We start from the raw sequence: 20064 nt of genomic DNA, 5'->3' as shown, positions 1-20064 counted from the left end.
TTCAATTCTCATCTAATCTTGCATGAATGAAACAAACACTGCTTTAAAAGATAAAAGTAATAGGAGCAAGCTAAGTTTTTTGAATGATAGCAGTACTTTTATCCCTTTTGTAATTTAAAATCAAAACACAACAGTTTGTGCTCCTGCTTGGAGCTAATCAATTTATACCATGCAAGTCAGAGAAAAGAGCATTAAGAGAATTAAATTAATAAATTCAGCAGTAATAATCCAAAGAACAGTTGTAGTACGATTAATGAAACAACACAGAGCCCTAGGCCATCTTCTGTGTAACTCATTGACTTCACTGGGACTTACACACTGGCAACCAAAAAGGCAGAATTGCCAACCTATTAAGAGGTAACCTCTTAAACAGATGCAAATTGGTGTCTTTAATGGCACGACTGCAGCTCTTTCTCACCTGAGGATCTACTCCCTCCCATTCCCAACCATCTAGAATTATTTGGATATTGACTTTTTAAAATGCAAGTCCTGTAGATGGAAAAGAAAATATACTAAAACTAATATACTCTAAATTAGGCGGTTCTCAAAAATTAGTCTGTGCACTGAAAAGTAATTTATCAAAAAAATCTAAACTAAGGCCATCCGTACATAATTAGCATAAGTTATTACTGAAATATTGTTGATAGGTATTGTGGAGAGCCTGTGCAGCAAAAATGAATGATGGAGCCATGCCATAAGTAATAATAAGTGGAGAATATTTTTAAATTTTCCCTAACTTCCTATAAAACACATGGCATGAAGCTTCTACTTTGCTTCTTGGAAACGATTGTGAAATAGTAAATAGAGTGAAATACACAGTGGTTGGTTACATCACTGTGTTGTTCATCATCTAACATTTAATCACATATGATATCAATAAAAAGCAATTTTAGGTAATAAAATTTATAATGGATGGGTGAAATCATTCCTGCAGTGGGTTGTGTAAAATGCACTTAGAGTGACAGATAACTGCTACAGGGGATCTAGATTATGAGAGTAATTAAGTGAATCTTTTTGGTGCCATTCCTTCTGGCGATTTGAAGAATGAAGAGCAGTAACGTCAGCTCGCTGTCAGTTTAGGTACAAGGTCACACAGGGAATCAGCATCACTGAGTCTGTCTGTTGGTCTGCGTAGCAGACATCCCTCCAAATTATCCTTAACTCAAAGGGGTCATGGAACATGACTCTGGCCTTTCAGAATAAGGAGAGAAAAAGAGAAGGAATGAGCCAGCAATCAGAAGTAAACAGAAAGGCTGTGGCTCATTCCCTGAATGTGTCAGAATATTCCCAAGCTCTGAGAGAAGAACCATTCTGGTTAGCACATCTGTAGCAGAAACACCATTATGAGAGTAATTAAGTGAATCTTTTTGGTGCCATTCCTTCTGGCGATTTGAAGAATGAAGAGCAGTAACGTCAGCTCGCTGTCAGTTTAGGTACAAGGTCACACAGGGAATCAGCATCACTGAGTCTGTCTGTTGGTCTGCGTAGCAGACATCCCTCCAAATTATCCTTAACTCAAAGGGGTCATGGAACATGACTCTGGCCTTTCAGAATAAGGAGAGAAAAAGAGAAGGAATGAGCCAGCAATCAGAAGTAAACAGAAAGGCTGTGGCTCATTCCCTGAATGTGTCAGAATATTCCCAAGCTCTGAGAGAAGAACCATTCTGGTTACCACATCCGTAGCAGAAACTCCAATAAAATGTGTCCTCTTGTCTCTTCTGTAGTGCCTGCTTAGAGATTCCCTTCAATAAAATGTGTCCTCTTGTCTCTTCTGTAATGCCTGCTTAGATATTCCCAAAAAACCTAGTGCCAATTAGCTTGTGTCTACATATATATGTTCGCTCCAAAGATATTACATCTTTGCAAGGCCAGTTACAAAATCAAGCTTCTTTTCCAAAGGGTTTCAGAACCTCTGGTTTCAGCGATTCAGTAGAACCAAGGCTGCTTGTGCAGTTGAAGAGTGTTAAGATGTTGTTGTTGTTGTTGTTGATCCAAAGGGTTTCAGAACCTCTGGTTTCAGCTGTTCAGTAGAGCCAAGGCTGCTCATGCGGTTGAAGAGTGGGACTGTTAAGATGGTGTCTCTTTGCCTGACATCTTTTTTCTGGGTGTGTGTTTTTTGAGTCTGGCTGGAGGCAGTCCTTCTCGCCCTCCGCTGTTCTGCACAGTGTAGTCCTGCATGGTCCCTGAATTCATGTGGCAACTGAATCCTCTTTTGTGGTAGTTGAACCCTTTTCTGCTCCTCTTACTCTCATGGGTTCCTGGAAAATTTCCCATCTTTCTTTATTTTCCCCTACATTCCATTGCTGCATATTTTTTGTTATGCAACACTGTCAGGGAAAATAGTGTAAGAAGCTGAAACTTTAATAAATGTTCTATGATCTTGTAGGAAATCTTTTGCTCTGATTAAGCTGAAAAGTGTAAGTTTGATCAGTAATTTTTATTTTTTTTTTTTTTTTTTTTTTGCATTACACAATCATATTCAAGGATTAACGGAAACTGGCAGAATTGCTGCGGTAGTCATTTTTTAATATGGAGGTTACTCTAACATGTGGTAGAGATGACAAGAAAATGGAAAGCATATGATGGTACATGGCATGTACATGGCATGTACAGAATCTCAATCAGTAAATTGTAACGTCAGTGCTGAGTTCAGTACAAAGTATTATTCTGGCCAGGATCCGGACTCCTGGCAAAGAGGAGTAGCAAAAATACTGGCCTTCTAGCATATCTCCTGCATGCAATATTTCAAACCACTAAACATAGACTGCTTAGATCTCTCTGTAAAATTGTTATGTTTAGCAAAGAACCATAACATAATACTAGGTCCTGAATTGGAGGAGGCAGGCTTTGAAATGGTATTTTGCTGGGATTTCTTTGCTATACTGTAGTTTTAGGGATCTCTTACACATCTTAAAATAAACAATTTTGAGGGTTTAGGGGGAATGTTTGAACTCAATAGCATCTATTTTATTTAAAATTAACTATCTATTGAGTCAGGCATCACATGGTATTAGTAAAATTTGAGTATTAAACTGCTAGTACAAAACAGGTTATTAGTGCCAGATGAAAATCAACTTATAGTGGAAACAAGTCAACAATTCTGACTGACTGGCCAAGGCAGAAGTTTCAGCAGGTCCAGATTTTCCCTCTTACAAATTCTCATTTCCATTTTTGGCTGCCTGTGTTGGAATCACTGCTTCGGTGGTGACAGGTGACACTCACCTGATGGCCAGTGCAGGTCCATTCTCTCCTGTGGCCACCCCTGTCATTAGCTTCCAGCAAGTACGATGCCAAAACCACCATTGTCCAGGTGTCCTCAGAGCTGCTGAAGGTGGTGCTTACTCTCTGTAGTGTGAACTAACTGGATTGGCAAGTGCCATTGAACGTGTATTTCGGGGGGTCATGCACTGCTCCAGCTGCTGCTGTTGCTTTATACATGAGAGTATAGGTATAAGAAAGAGCAGAATGTGGTATCAAATCATGTAAGTGGAAAATTGCATCATGATGTTAATGTTAAATACAATGTTTAACGTTAATTAAGGGACCTTGGGATATCAGTGCCACAAAATATATTTGCATTAAATTAACTCCCACAGTTGTTTCCACAGATTTTCCTCCAGTATAACCTTGGAGCCTGTCTCTCCTTCTCTCCTGTTTTGGAAAGTTGGTTGGGTTTTTTTTCAGTGGTGAAATGAGACCAGAACCAAAGAGCAAAAAATATCTGTGTTCACATTATTTATTAACAGACAACAAATTGCTCATTATATCAGAAAATGAATGCTACTCATTTGTATCCCCCTTCCCATGACGCATGTTCTAAACTGTTTGCCATTGTTTTCTTGTACAGCCTCATATATTTACAGTACTTCCATTTGGTATCAGTTATAGTTAATTTAACTACCACTGCATTTATTTTCAGCTTTTTGCTGCGTGTGCTGCATTTGTAATTGTGCTCTTATTTGAAAATGATTGAGAGAAACAATCTCAGCTGCATTTTTTTCAGTATTGCATTGACATTTTTAATTGCATCTATACTTTGGAAAAATCTCATGACAATTTTCCTCCTTATTTGTTTTCTTATATAATCCTATGCATGTGCTTGATGACCTTTCTTTCAAATAATTTTTACTTTTCTCTTTTGTTTCTCATTTCTTTTCCTCATTTGCCTGAATTCCTGCTTCTCCCCTACTCCCCAACCTCTCCTGGTTGATGCTTATTCTCCCCGGCCTATTCCAGTTCTCTGCCTCTGAAAGCTTCAAAGAATGACAAATCAAGAAGTTTGAAAAAAATCTCTCGGTAAGAATGAAAACAAGGTGACATACTTTGTTGTCTCTACACGTAGCACATCTCCATTGTAAGCTGCTGTTTCAGCTGTAATCTAGTTGGCGGCATACTTTTGATGACTGCTTTTATACTGTGGGGCACTGGGAGACTGTACATTTTCTATCTAGTGTGTTTAGGTTTAGACTGATGAAAAGTAAATATTTTCCCTTGTTAAGATTGAGCTGGACACAGAATTCTGTCTTTAAGATGCTACTTTGAAATGTCAGAACCCCACTCTGCTGAAAATGCAAAGGAGTTTAAGCCTCTTGGGGTGAGCTAAGATGGGCTTTAAACTCCTAAAAGGGTGTTCTTTTTCTCCTGCAAAGAAAACTGCATTTTAGAACCCGTAAAATCTTTAGCATCTGTGTCACCTTTCATAATTGATACTCTTAGGCTTTTCCATCAGGTAGGTGGCTTTCTGTCTGGGCCTAGCTGTACTGTATAAATACTTACAGCTCTTATTTGTAAGCTTGTGGTCAAGAACTAGAAATACTGATACCTTTGTCATAAGCACCCAAATTCCTGCTTTTTTCTTTGCTTAATATGACAGCTTTCCTGAATTGCCAGGTAAGTTAGTTCCTTAGGACCATGTGATGACTAATTTAGTGAGAGCAGGATTTCATCACACAAGATAAACGGGATGATTGTTTTTGAGAAAGCATAGAGAGCTGTGTGGAGGGATGACCACTGCCAAACCTTGTAGGGGTAGGGACCTTGCAGTGGATGTTGATATTGTTTAAAGCACCTGTTGCTCCCAAAAGAATAATAAATCCTGACTGGTTTTGTGCCAAGCTCCATCCAGCCGTATCCCCAGGCACTTCTTCTGCGTAGTGTCCTCTTACAGCCCACCAGGCAGAAACATTATAAACCAGAGTGAGCCCTTTGGCCTGGCCTTCCCTGTGGGGCTGTTGAGGGACTTCTGAGACAAGCAGATAGCTCTGTGATAGATCTAGCTCAGTTTTTGTGCCCTGTGTCTTGTTCTTAATACCTACAACATCTTAAACCAAATCAGAGCTTCTAAAGCTGTGGAGACAGGGCAGTTTCTCATTCTGAAATACTCTCAATTATGTGCTGAATTAGCACTTGTTTTGTTACAGTTTATTTTTATGGCTACCTCAGCCAGATAGCTACTATACTATGGGTACAATCAGATTATAAAAGAGGCAGCAGTTTGCCCACAAGGCATTTTTCTATAGACGCATGGTCAGAAATGAGCTGTTTGTGCTGATCAGGAGTTTTGGTTATTCACCAAAGCAGCAGGCAGGTGAGTTGCCAGACATGAGGAGAGAGAAATTTCTTTCTAATAATAATGTGACATAAATAGTGATGATTGGGAGGAATTGGTCCCACCAAGGAGACCATCTCAAGGAGATGACTTCCTGTACTGTTGTTGTATGTGTGGGGTCCTTACAGCATATTGCAGGTTTTGTGATGGAGTGTTAGATTTAGGAAGCTTTTTCCACTCAGGAGGTTGTTGACAGGGTTCTTAATTCATCTCACACGTGTGCAGAAAATGGAGAAATACTCCCTTCCAGTAACAGAGAAAAAGCCCTCTCCTTTAATGCTTTCTTACGATTTTTTAATCTCTTTGTACAGTGATAGTAGGTGTAGGCTTTTTCAAATTCTGTGTGAGATGTGTTAAGGTAATTTTTTAAAACCACCCTTTTTATGCAGTTGTGTGTTAACACTGGACTAAGTAAGACTGGATGATACGTAGGGGTAGAAATACAGTAGAAATAGAAATTAATCAACTTGGATGACTTAGTTTCTGAAAGGATTATAAACTCTTTATCTTGTGGTGGGTTAAATTGACAGGGACTTAAACCATAAGTGTACTGTTCTGTTCTTAAATGTGTTCTTCCTACTTTACAGAGAGTTCATCAATTACATGAAGCGATCCCGAACCTTTCACGCCTCTATAGCAGAAAGGCTGTGTGATGGAGACCTGGTGATGAGAGACAGCTCAACCTGCTGGAACGGAGAGGATGTCGTAGAAAGGTAAAGTTACTGGTGAAAGTTTTCTCTGATGGTGAAAAAGGTGACTTCATGTCCTTCTGCTGGTTTGGGAGCATCCTGGGAAGTTGTTTCTCCTGCATGGTGAACTTGATGCTTAATTGAGCAAGGGTTTTGCTAAAATAGAAAGTTGTTAACGCTGTGTTTTATGTATCTGTATTAACTAGAGTGGAGCACTTTCTTGAAGGGCTGCTTGGTATAGTCCTTTAACTATAGAGAGACAGCTCTTTGTCTGTAGTGAGATCTTACCCTCTAGAGGTCTGTTAGCAAGCACTGTCTCTGTGACTGACTGGAGATTCCTTCCAGTCTGCCATTTATAGACCCATTATTGCAGAGCTGAACAACATGGTTAGCCATCATTAGAAAATATGTAGCTCTCCCTGCAAACATCTCAGAAAAATTCAGTGACCAAGCCGTTATGTTTTTAAAGAATTTCCCTGCCATTTCTTTTCAGATTTTCTGACATAGCGCTTTGAATAACAACTGTTTTTAGAATTGCCCTTTGTTCTTACCAGAGCATGTTCTGCAGGAATTCTTATAAAGTAACAATTAATAAATGCGCTGTTCCATGTTGCTAGAGCAGCTAGAAGCTCTGTAGGGTGAAAAGATCTTTCTAGTCAGCTAATTCTTTTCTCTTCTGTACTTTATCCCAGTCCTTCCCATCACCCTTTAGAACCCAAACTGGAAAATACACTTGTACTCTCCATGAGCTGAACTTCTTGCTGTCATTTCTCTTACTCTGTATAACATGAGGCAACATTGCCCTGAGGAGAAAAAGAGGTATTCAGAATACAACTCTATCTGTTACTATCTTTGTCAAAGTATACATCAGTTTTTGCAGTGAGAGCTGGTTGGAAGCGTGCCAGGGAGTGTTTTCCAAAGATGTCTTTTTGTCAAAAGAGAGACATTCCATGGGATTGTGTTGGCTTTCATGATGTTTCTTTTTGAAGTGTATTTTGTCATCTGTAGCAGTTTTAAAAGATAAAGTTCTAGCATTCTGTTTTCCTGCTTTAAAGCAATTTTCATGATTGAACATTGTTTTATAGGGACTCATGGAGTAATTCCAACGTGGAACAAAGAGGGATGTTACAATTATAGGTTGTCCCATGAAAGGGAGTTCTGACTCCCACACAGCTCTGCTTAGATTTCTCATGTGTAAATAAGTTCAACTTAATTATGTCTGAGATATTCAGAGATAAATACAACACATTCAACAATAACTTTCAAGTTTAATATTTCAATTCTATATTTGCATTAGAAATTAATTGTAGAAGCATTTTTTTGAAGATTTTGGCAACAATGCCAATAAATATTAATGTATACTGAATGTAATACTGATTGAAAAGTAATGGGGAGGAAGCATGGAGAATATCAGTACTTCTAATGAGTATTTGCATTTCAGAGTCCCATTTGCTGGTAACATGTTGCTGGATACACAGTTAAGTCTCAGCACGAACAGCTTTCTGTCAAAAACAAAATAAGAAAAGCAAAACCAAGAAAAACATATTCTATATCAACTCTCTGAACAAAAAATTAAATAAAAATTTAGGTTTAATTTCTATCTTATTTTGTTTTTTAAAAAAAAAGAAAAAAGCCACTTAAATTGCTGATATACATGTTTAGGAAGACATGAAGAGGAAAGCTGTTGTTTTTTTCCTATACCTGTCTGTAATTTTCCCAGAGCTGGAGACATGTGGAAAAAGTTTCAGGTTTGAAAGGGGTATGAAGCTGGGAAAAGTAGCAGAGAGAAGACTAACAAGACCCCTCATATTTTGAATTAAAAAGCAAAAAGAAAGGAAAAAGAATGCAGATCTTCACCCCAACAATGACATAAAAAAAACCCCAAACCTTGAAATATATATTTCTAATTAACATATTAAATAGGCAAATTAGAAAATAAAAGTTTAAATTCACATGTGTGATCATGCATGTATGTATTTACTGGTTCTGTCACAGTAGGGATTGCACTAGAAGCAGGAGACTTCCCGGGCAGGCTGTGCTGCCAGCAGTGCTACACGGCGGCACAGTCATGGGGCCTGCTCGCTGGCAAGTTTTATTCCTTTTATCATCTGTTTTATAGGCTGGGCTTGTCACCAGTTCTCCCCACATGAGAAATAAACCTGTCCTGGTGACGCCTGAAGATGCATTTCTCTTTACACTTTCTCCTTTCCCAGGAGACCAGAGGATTAATTATCAGCAGTAGTAAATGACTCTGAACTCAAAATAGGGCCTTATTCTTAACTCTGTATCAGAAAATAGATCACCCCAATTAATCTGGTGGATCTCTTGTGAACTTCAGTTTAAGGTTACTCAGGCTGTGGAACTGGCAAAAGCTGCAGTTCCTGTTTCCTCGGTGCTTCTTGCATTTCATAACACTATTTGAAGGCTGAGTGATATTTATGCTGCGTGCTAATTGGCATTCAAGCTCTTTAGGAAAAACAAATTCAACCTTTAAAAACAATTTGACACACAGATGCAGCCTGAAACAATAAGAAATTATTACTCACAAATGGGGATTGTTCATTCAATTAGTAGAGAGGGCACTTGGATACTTTCAGAGGGTCTGATAAACAGGATTCTCATTGCAGTTTTTAATTTTATTATAGTTCTCTGGATTGGGTTTTATCATGTTTAAATCAATGCACTAGCAAGCAAAAAAAACCCCACCCTTGAGCTGCCAGTAAATACACCATAAAAAGAGCTGTATTGTTTCCACCAGTTTGAGAATATGCTTCTGGCCTTCTCTTTGGGTGAACAGCAAAACATGGCTTTGCTAGGACTCCTCTAGTGTCAGTTCAGGGTCTTTGAAGACATTAGAAATACTTGCACCAGGAGTACTGTCTTTCTCTTAATTACTCTTTTGAGTAACTTGTTCCTGGAACAAGACTTCATGTAAGATATAGTCTGTGAGGCTAATAAATGGTCTGAGTATACAAGGAACGCTCAGAGAAGATGAGGTGAGAGCAGAAAATCTGGAAAAATGTTTTGCAAAGTAAAGCAAGCTTGGAGAAATTTCTGTGCTGGAACCTTTCTTCCCTGGCAGTGTGTCAGGTCAGTATTTCAATACCTGGTCAGTAGAAGAGGTTGCAGGAGGAGTTGACAGCGTGGACCATTATGTACAGCCAGGACCAGCCTTCATTCACCTACGAACTCTAGAAGGACTAAAGGGTTAAATAGTCGAATAACTCATTGTGATACGAAATTCTATGTAAGACTACTCCAATAGTAGATGATAGAAAGATGTGAAATGTGAAGACATCATTGTATTTTTAGCAAAGTAAAGATTTCAGAAAGCTATGGCTGGTAAACCTGGTATGGAACAGTAAAATCTGTAGAAAATTTAAGCAGATGAACATGATATTTAGAGGAAAGGAATCATGATGTTGAGAGTTCTCAGAAGGAGATGACAAGCCTGTAGACAGGGTAGATTCCTGTAGTCTGCTTGGATTCCTGGTAGATGTTTGATAAGCTCCTTCATACGAGGCTGGTAGAGATGAAAATAAGGGTAGGTAGTAGATGGTTGCAATTTAGAGTAGGAAGAGGTCACCAGTGGCAGCTTATGGGGATTTGTGCTGGAACCTGTGCTCTTCATCTGTCATAGAAGACCTGTGAAGGAGAGTGAGTACTGAGGTGACAGCGTGTGCTGATAGTTAAAAGACAAAGGTCAGCTCTGGTTAATTGTGGGAGAAACACGTGACATGGAATGATGAGGCAATAAAATGTCATGTGAAATTCAACACGGGCAACTGTCAAGTGATTTACATGAGAAGGACAATCCAAATGTTATGTACAGAGTGGTGTGCACTGAGGTGGCTTTCACTGCTCCAGGCACATGGTGTCTGCAGTTCTGCTCTCCCTCAGGCTTGGAAAGACAGAGCACGACCACAAATGTACAGGGAGAGTAACAATGAGGAGCATCAAGGGCATGAAATGGATCCTGTATGTGGAACACAGACACTTAAGCCTGACACAGAAAAGATAGAAGAGGAACATGATAGTGGTCTATAAAAATCCTGTGTTTGGGGAGGTGCTGAGTGGGGATTTGCTCTTCACTGTCTCTTTCATCAAAAGAACAAGGCACATCTTAACTTAGTGACAGCTCAAAAACAGGAGTAGATATTCCTTTGCTAAACTTTTGATTAAGCTGTGAAATGTCTTGCCTCAGAATGTTTGGATGTTTGAAAAAAATGGATGAATTCATAAGCCAATTCAGCTTATAGGAGAGCAAGTTGTAAAATTGCTATCTGAGCAGATACAAGACAACCAGGTGCCACGACCAAATCTCTTCCTCTGGTCACCCTTAGGCAGCTTCTCCCATGGACTTTTTTTCTGCAGGGGCTAAACTGCAGGAACCTTCCTCTTCTCAGGAATATCTCTTCAACCTAGCTAAATGCTGGCATTGAATCAGTTTCTCCATTCTCCCTGGCCATGTTAGCTAAACAGGGTTTGCTCTCTCAGGTCTCAGCCTCATAAATGGCAGACTAGTACAATACAGTGCCCAAGGACTTTCCCAAGGACATCAAGATTTTTCTCTTGATGTCAAATTTTGCTTTAGAACTCCCTTTTATGAAGTTTGGCTTTTTGTGAAGGCTTACCTAAGGTAGAGTAGCCTTATCAGAGACAACTCTTTCTGCTGCTAGGGAAGGGAAAATGAGATGGGGTCTCAGTGGCAGGTTTTTGAGGTGTGTGCCTGTGTACAACAGAGTAATCTGGATTTGGAAATACCACTTTAAGGGAACAAAGAGTTGTGAGAATTATATTAAAGTTAGATGATAATAATTCCATCTTTCCATCTCTGCCTGCCTCTTGCAGTTTCTATTTCAAGAGACAAGAAACCATCATAAATAATAAATAGACAAGCATTAATCTGTGTATAGAAGAATTAAAACATTATGAGTGTAGTTGGTATTCATTATAGCCAACTTAGGTGCTGCACACGCTCTCCCTCTCTTTCCCCATGGCTGGACCATTGGCTCTCAGAGAGTCTGATTGCCCTCTGAAAGCTATTGACTGCAGTGCCGATGCTCAGCCTTAGGGGCTGGAGTGGAAAAGTTGCTCCGGGGCGTGTTGAGCAACCTCAGCAGTTGCCTTTCAGTGACAACCTCCTCCTTGGTATGTCCTGGCTTGATCTGGAAGCAAAGAGGATGTTGCAGCGTTGCGCTGCGTCTCCCGAGCTCTGCTAGAAGGTACATTCTCAGGGCAGCCCCCAAGGACGTGTTGTTATCACACAAATGGGCATGACCATTTCAGAGATACTCATGTCACATGAACGATGTGTCAGGATCTCAGGATTTATGAAAATTGAGAAGTCTGCTCACAACTGCCTGCATGGAGGGACTGTCCCACAGAGGAATAGACGCTCTAACCTCTTATGTTATTCCTACAGAAAGTGTTGTCATTTTATGAGTTGAAATGTAGAGGCTGACATATGCTAGAGAGAACTGTAAGATTGCTGCTACTATTTCAAATATTTTTTCTTTTAAGGAATGAGCACTTGTGGTTACTTTGGTGTACTCTGAAATGCGCAACATCTCTGTTGTGATACTCCAGTAAGCAAAAATCAGCTTGAGTCTTATAGTAGGAAAACGTGAGCTGGTAATGAAGAAGTGACAGGTTTCATTGCTAACTCCAGTAAGCAAAAATCAGCTTGAGTCTTCTAGTAGGAAAATGTGAGCTGGTGATGAAGAAGAAAAATAAGTGACTGGCTTTGTTGCTGGTGGTGGTGGATGCTTGGATCTCTGTAGTAAAGCCCTCTTTTCTCAGGTGCTGAAATATGCTTTTAGGCTGTGTCTCTGCACAATAGGCTTGGATCTTCAGAGAAAGGGATGGTGCTGACAACCAAATGCCCCTGCTTTCTGTACTGCCGAGGTTTTACTTTGGACTAGCTCTGGTGTGTCTCTGCACAATAGGCATGGATCTTCAGAGAAAGGGATGGTGCTGATAACCAAATGCCCCTGCTTTCTGTACTGCCGAGGTTTTACTCCAGACTAGCTCTGGTACATTCCTGGGGACTGAACACCACTAGCATCCTTATAGTGCAACCTTGGTTTCATTGAAAAAGAATCTGGTTCTGAGACTGCTCTGCAATATAAACTGGAATGTGAGAAATGGTGACACTCAGGGGTTTAACAGAAAAGTATAAACCTGATCAGAACTAACGTGATCATGTATACACACCTGGTCGTCACCTGGACAACCTGCATTTGAAGTCTTGGGTCTGAACAACAGAAAAGTATAAACCTGATCAGAACTAATGTGATCATGTATACACACCTGGTGGTCATCTGGACACCTGCATTTGAAGTCTGGGGTCTGAAACTGTAATCACCTCAAATAATAAGTACTTAGAGGCTGCAATTAGTGTATATATAAAGTTTGATAAAAAATTATATCAATGCAGTCTGTTGATGCAGTTTCCTTGGTTTCATTGAAAAAGAACCTGGTTCTGAGACTGCTCTGCAATATAAACTGGAGTGTGAGAAATGGTGACACTCAGGGGTTTAACAGAAAAGTATAAACCTGATCAGAACTAACGTGATCATGTATACACACCTGGTCGTCACCTGGACAACCTGCATTTGAAGTCTTGGGTCTGAACCTGTAATCACCTCAAATAATAAGTACTTAGAGGCTGCAATTAGTGTATATATAAAGTTTGATAAAAAATTATATCAATGCAGTCTGTTGATGCACTTAGCCTGTGGTAACATGAGTGGCAGCACACTGCCCCTAACAGTGAGGTGGTGTTAGGCTGGGCTGGCTCGCAGCAGGAATGTCCCATCCCAGAGCTGAGCCAGCCTGTGCTGGAAGTGTGAAACCTAATGAGATCACAGCAGGTACCCATGTGGCTGCAGGTGGTAACCTGAATCCAGGCTCTTGGCTGCTTTTGAGGCTATATTTTCCATTTACAAAATAAAAAAAAACCTTGTTAGAACAGTGTCAACCTTCAGGTTGACTCTGAAAAAGAAAGCTTTCAAAAGTTTGGCAGAGAAATTGTTCCTTGGAAGAAGCAAATCTGAACCACGACCATCATGTGCAGCAGCTTTACATGACTTTTTCTAAGCAAAGGGTCATGACACTTCTAGGTCAGTGAGACATTTTACAAGTTACAATTGCACTGTAGGTGTGCAGTTTGTTTTAGGAGTTATTGCTACTTGATGCCTAACTGTGGAACAGGTTGGAAGTTTCTACAGAGTTAGGAGATTGAAGAAAGGGATGTTACTATTTCATTATTATTTTTTTTTAAATTGAGTGACAGGATTGCTAGCTGCTTCAGAGATATTTTTTTTCCCCCCCCAGGCTCCTCTTTATGTCACATGATTATTTTTTCACACACAAAGCCAGAGTAGGAGGAGGTCAACTGACAGGAGTTTGGGCAATCTTGTAGAAAAACTTTCTTGATAAAGACTGTAAAGAATTTTGTTTGTTGCCTCTCAATTTCAGGAGGAAATTTCCTGAGTTTCCAAACGAAATGGTCTTTTTCTTATTGCCAGTTCACTTGATCTGAAATAGTCTTAACGATGGTAGAAGAAAGATTCTGCTGGTCAGACACAGCTTTCCATTGCACAGGTACAGATCCATCATCATTTCAGATCTGTCTCTGTAAGTGTGTATGGGTGGATTTTATCTGGAATGGGTTTCTCTGAATGTGGCAGACTTTGGGATTGGCAAATGGAAAAATGTTTGAGACAGGTTAAATTCTTCATTCTCATTTCTCCGAATCTGCCTTGGTTTTTTACTGCTCTGAGGAATTAAAAGGTAGTAAAAACATGTTCATATCACTGAAGTCTACAAGTTTGACATGTAGTGCCCTGATTTGGCAGGGGACGGAGATTCTTCTACAGCAATTACTTTTCAGATTGGAATCACTTTCTCAGGAAATTTCAAGTCTAATGTTTTGTGGTTAAAAACTTGAATAGAAAAATGGCTTTCAAAAACAGATTACCAGGAATATAAGAGAAGGATGTTTGTAACACTCAGTAGGAATCCACACTTCTTTTCCTTTCTTCTCTCCCTCTGTCCCTTGTTTTTGCTGGGGACTTTGCATTAAGTGGCGGGATTAGGGGACACCTGTCCACAGGCTTGAGCAGATCACGTTGTTGGTTGTTAGGCTCTCAGGGCCTGTGCGAGCTGACAGAGAAAGGAAGTGACAAATCACAGTGACTTCCTTTTCTCAGAATGTTTTCCTTTAGGACTTTCAATTTTTATGAGTTTAGCACTATCGTTGTCCCCTTTCTCATTTCTGTAGGCTCTAGGAAGCAGCCATCTGGATATGGAAAAGAGAGATAATCATTTAGCCTTAGCATTCTTAAAAAGTGCTTAGCTTCTGTTATTCTTCTCCCATCAGTATAAAGAATTACTGGAGATATACCCGTTACTGTAAGTTGTAAAAGATATCTTTTTGCAGTATTTTGCAGGTTTTAGGGTGTTTTCCAGGACTTGTGATGTTCTTGTTAGTTTTTTCCTTTGGTTAGGTTTTTTAAAATCATAGAATCATATTATTCCAGATTGGAAGGGACCTCAAGGATCACCTGGTCCAACCTTTCTTGGCAAAAGCATGGTCTAGACAAGGTGGTTCAGCACCCTGTCTAGCCGAATCTTAAAAGTGTCCAATGTTGGAGAACCCACCACTTCCCTGGTGAGATTATTCCAATGGCTGATTGTTCTCATTGTGAAGAATTTTCCTCTTGTGGCCAATCGGAATCTTCCCAGGAGTAACTTGTAACCTATTCCCCCTCATCTTTTCCATGTGACTCCTTGTAAAAAAAGGAGTCTCCATCTTCTTTGTGGCCACCCTTTAAATACTGGAAAGTGATGATAAGGTCTCCACTAAGCCTTCTTTTTCTCAAGGCTGAACAAAACCAATTCTCTCAGCCTTCTTCATATGGCAGGCTTCCCAGTCCTTTGGTCATCTTGGTGGCCCTTCTCTGGACCCTCTCCAGCCTGTCCACATCTTTTTTGCAGAGCAGGGACCAAAACTGAACACATTATTCCAGGCGTGGCCTGGCAAGTGATAAGTAGAATGGGATAACAGCTTATGTCCTTAGAACCGCAGTTCACTTCAGCTTGGAAGGGGAGCTCAGGAGGTCTCTGGTCCAACCTCCTGCTCAAAGCAGGGGCTGCTGATCCCAGAGATCCAATCAGATTCCTCAGGCCTTTATCCAGTCTGGTCTTGAAAACTTCCGGTGATGGAGACATCATGAGCTTTCTGGGAGACTTGTTCCAGTTCTTCACTGTCCTCGTGGTGCAAAAATTTTCCTTTCTATCCAGTCAGAACCTCTCTAATCTCAAATTTTCTCTGCGATTTCCTGTCCTCTCACTGTGCACCAGAAAGTGTTTGAAAACCTGAAACTCTTGAAGGCCACGCTGGCAGCAAACTAACCAGTGCAAATGCTCAGGAGACTCTTCTAATAGCTGTAAGATGCACTGAGAGACACAGAAACCTGCATTATTTTCTGTTTTTACAAGGTGAGACACCTCACTGATGGTAGAAAGCAGCAGTTCTATTGTAAACACAGAGCATTGTGCACAGAGTGAGATTAGAGCTGTTCTCACCCCCAGTCGCTAACCTGTGGCCCTTAGATAAAATACTTATGATATGAATAGTGCCACCACAGAGCACTGGACTAGTTTTTAAAAGACACTCACAAAGCAAAATGTATTTAACCAAGAAAACATAGGAATATAAGGAAATAAGTGTTTCGTGCTTATGATATGAATAGTGCCACCACAGAGCACTGGACTAGTTTTTAAAAGACACTCACAAAGCAAAATCTACTTAACTAAGAAGACATAGGAATATAAGGAAATAAGTGTTTCAATAAGGAGATAATATTTGTCTTTGTTTTTAATAGGTATAAATTCAATTTCAGTTCAGTTGGAGAGGATTTCCTAAAAAGATGTTAGGCAGCTTTCAGTGATGAACAGAAAATATGGTTGAAATGAACGTGTAATATATTGTGAAAGTGAAGTTGTTTCATTGCATTTCACCAGTACTAGCAAACAGAAAAATAATTGGTTAATATTGGATGTTTTGTATGTCTATAACCCGTATCAAGTGACTTCTTATGAAAAGGAAGCACACAAATGCAACTAACAAGCTGTGTTCAATCTGCAAGAGTTATTAAAATGCCATATAGTAACGCCTAGATGGTTTTTTTTTCTGCAAGGTCAGAGAGGCCAAGATGGTAAACTGATAATAATTGAAAGAATTACATATTTGGTGCCAGAAAGGACGTCACTAAAACATCTCCCAGGGGGTTATGGGAATATACATATGTAGAAAGGAATGTCTTCTGTGGTGATTTGAGATGAATGCCACGTAGGATCCTGTGGTTAGATTACTCTTCTGCTTCTCGTTCTGGCTCTATAAAAATCATGAGCTGTTACATCTTGAATCCTATGGGAGAGGAGAGGGGACTGTCTTTCTAACAATGAACAGACATGTTATAATGCCATGAAATAGCAGAAAACTCCTTAGCTGTAATAGTTTAATGACAATCTCACTCTAACTAAAACACGGGGTGGGGAAAAAATGGAACCAGGAAAACTGCTTCCTATTTGTAAAACTGTACCTAATTAATTTCAGTGCTGTAAATGCTTCTTGAACACACTGCCCACACAATCAGGAAGGGCTGATTGTCTCGAAAGCTGTGACACATCACTAGCGTTCTCTAATCGTTGAGATTACTTTATAGTTTACCACTGATGACCACAGCAGTTATTTTTCTCTACAAATTGAGAAGATGTATTTATTCTTCAGTCAGGGGCCATTTCTAGTATTGCACAAGGCTAAGCTTCAGGCACAGGCTTTCAGCCCCAGCTGTCTGTTCAGTCCAAAGGATACCTGTTAGGTTTTTGGGACCATCCACAGTGCTGTGTTAAAGAACCAAGACACGGAGCTGAGAAGAGAGTGATCATGAAATACTGTATATGTGTCCCGTAACTACTTGTGAGTAAGGTACCTCCTCTGCTGGAGAAGAGCTACCAACATCAAAATAAGTCTGTGCCACAGTCGCTGTATATGTGTAGTGAGACCTGATACCTTTTGAATTCCAGACAGAACTTATTAAAAATGGAAGATTGCCCCTAAAGAACCCCTCACACCTCTGTTGCTGCAGCCCGTCAGTGCAGCTTTGTGAGTTCAGGTTTTGCTGTCAGAGTATGCATGCAGTGTGGCTGTGAGCAGCAACACCCTAAAGTACAGGCTGGATCAAAGCCATATGCTGAAAACAGGTATTGTTTTACACACTACATATATATACAACCTTTCTCCTTATGCTATAAAAGAAGCTTTTACAAGCATACATAATTAATTTTAGTGGCAAACCCTCCCTCCTTTCCCCCTCCATTGTCCAGGCCAGCCACCAGGGGGAAGAAACAATTGCCTGCGTGCCCATGTACATCTGCAGCCTTATATTAAATCTTCTTGTAGCGCTTCAGTGCATTTATTTAAGGATATTCTGTTAAGTAGTAGAATCCTGACTAAATGAGGAAAGAATTATTCGCTCCTGGATTGTATGACTTCTGAAAATTAATGTTTGGTTTTGCAAATAGGACTTGAGTTTCTGTTGTTGAGGAAGGATTTATTAGTTTGGCCAGAAATGTAAGAAATTTTTTACAATTTTGAGCAGAAGTCATGTTTTCTGGTAAGGCTTTCTGTTAAGAATATAGATTCTTTAAGTCTCTTCCTCCTCGCTGCAAATTTTAAAAAGGTCATGGTGTGTCTTCATTATGACCAACACTGAAAAAGCGTGTAAAGAAAAGTGACAGAAGTCAATGATGTTTGTACACGATCGCTGACTCAGACCAATGTGACAGACCATTTGGCTGGATGTCATCTGCACTGATTTTTGCAATTTAAGCTGATAAGTCTATATGCTTAAAGACTTGAGGAGTTGTTGTTGTTTGTGTGTTTTGTGGGGTTTTTTTTATGCAGCGATGAGGGAAAGACAATTTTGAGGATTTCGGTCCTGGAAACTCTTAATTGATTGATCTCACTGTAGAAATTTCATTAAATGTAATTACGTGCCAGCTGTTGCGAGGAACTTTAACACCAAAAAGGAACAACATGCTGAATTATCCAGCACCAGCTACAGATGAGAAGTTAATTGTGAGTCAGGGGCAAGTTTTGTACTAAGGTACAGAAATAAAAAGAGAGGAGGAGAAAGCCAGTAGCAAGCATGGAAGTTTTTCAAGTGACACAAGAAGCGTGTTTCAATGCATGAGTAGCTGCTCACCCCGGGTCTGTCTGTGAAGTCTGACAGAATGATTTGTGGTCCTCTCTTCTTTTGGACTGGACTACTGTGGAGGTTGGATGACTGTTAACTTGGTGCAGGATGTGCATGACCTCCTGGTAGGCAACAGGCCATTCTGGTGCTCAGGCTGGGTTTGGGGTCACTTGAGGAACTCCACTGGCAGCTTCACTAAACCATCTACAGTTCAGGCTCGAGGAACAGCTAAGAAGCTACCTCCGATATTTTGGTGCTTGTCTTTAAAGCTTTGTTTTTATGCTTTTGTTTTCAAGTTGCATGTTGGCTTCTGTTTCTATGCATAGTACGCTTAAAAAAAATCATCCTGATGTTGTGAATGGTGTTTTCTACATTGACTCGTGGTGACCCCGTTGCCATTAACTGCTGGTTAAGTATGACCTGCTTGTTGGAAACAATCATTCTTTTGCCTAGTCACACTCTCATCTTACTTGCAGTGTTTCTCACTTCTTAGTTAATACTGTTACTGTGATATGTCCAGGTAATTCATGTTGATGGCTCAAGTATTTGAAAACAGTAATTCTGTAAATACAAATAGGGATTTGACTTGTGAAGGCGTCTTTTTAACATCGCATCACTCAGCATTTTCTCTCAAGTTGAGGGAATTGAATACAAATAATTAATACTGGTTTTCAGCATTTCTTGGGGGACATACTTGTCTACTCAACAACTTACTCCTTCTGATTTAAATATTCCGTGGGGCAGGACTTTGAGTAGAATACATGGAAGACTAAGTCTTGTTATAGTCATCTAGGTGGCTCCAGCAGGGCAATATTTTGCAGATGTAAGATGTAACAAGGGCTAATTTGATATTGCCATGATATGTCTTTTATTTTGGCAGCTTTGGAATGTTCTTTATTGAAGAGTAATACAAAAGAATGATGGGCAGGTACTCTTTCTTTTGTGTGCTATTTTTTCTAATTTTTTTTTTCAGAAGAGGGAAAGAACAGCCCTTATTTAGTCAGAAAACCAAAACTTTCCAATTAAAATAGTACAGTAATAATATGGTAGTGTTCCAATCATTGAAACTCTTCTAACAAAAACAATCCAGACATGGTTAAAGTCTATGGAAAACATCCAAGATAAAGTTTATTTTATTGTCCAGAGTCCAACGTAGTAACTTTCTACCCATTCCTATTAGGAAAGGTCACAGGCAAAGCCACAGTGAATAGGTAGAAAGGGAAAGTCTTCTCTGATCCTTCAGTCTATCTTAGCCAGTGATTCTTCCAGTAGGGAAGTAAAATTAATTTTCTTTCATTTGCAATGGGGATGTAATCCAGTTGTATCAACAAAAAAAAGAAATTCCTATCTTGCCTAGAGATATCAGACTGAAAATGTATTCTTCAGAATATCAGTTAAATGAGATATCAGTAAAAATGCTTTTAGTACTGATAGACCTAATCCTTTCTCCTAAAGCTAGAGGGCAGAGTCACAAGTCTGGTCCCTTTTTCTGTTAGAT

At 39.7% G+C, this 20064-nt stretch overlaps 1 protein-coding gene across 3 annotated transcripts in view; it reads left to right on the top strand.

Moving 5' to 3' along the window:
- The window catches only part of LOC106902631 (glypican-5-like), a 409372-nt gene that overhangs the window by 113390 nt on the left and 275918 nt on the right, over positions 1 to 20064 (top strand). For 2 of the 3 annotated variants that reach the window (XM_014966274.1, XM_014966276.1), the window contains 2 exons: positions 4237 to 4296; positions 6196 to 6321. In XM_014966274.1, the coding sequence (XP_014821760.1) occupies positions 4237 to 4296; positions 6196 to 6321 (186 nt within the window). The remainder of the gene's footprint in view (positions 1 to 4236; positions 4297 to 6195; positions 6322 to 20064) is intronic. The other variant, XM_014966275.1, reaches the window with a different exon arrangement.

The sequence above is a fragment of the Calidris pugnax genome, unplaced genomic scaffold (genome assembly GCF_001431845.1).
Source record: "Calidris pugnax isolate Ruff unplaced genomic scaffold, ASM143184v1 scaffold65, whole genome shotgun sequence".
Taxonomy (NCBI): Eukaryota; Metazoa; Chordata; class Aves; order Charadriiformes; family Scolopacidae; genus Calidris; species Calidris pugnax.
Note: the sequence above shows the minus strand (reverse complement) of the source record. Positions and strands in the feature narration are given on the sequence as shown.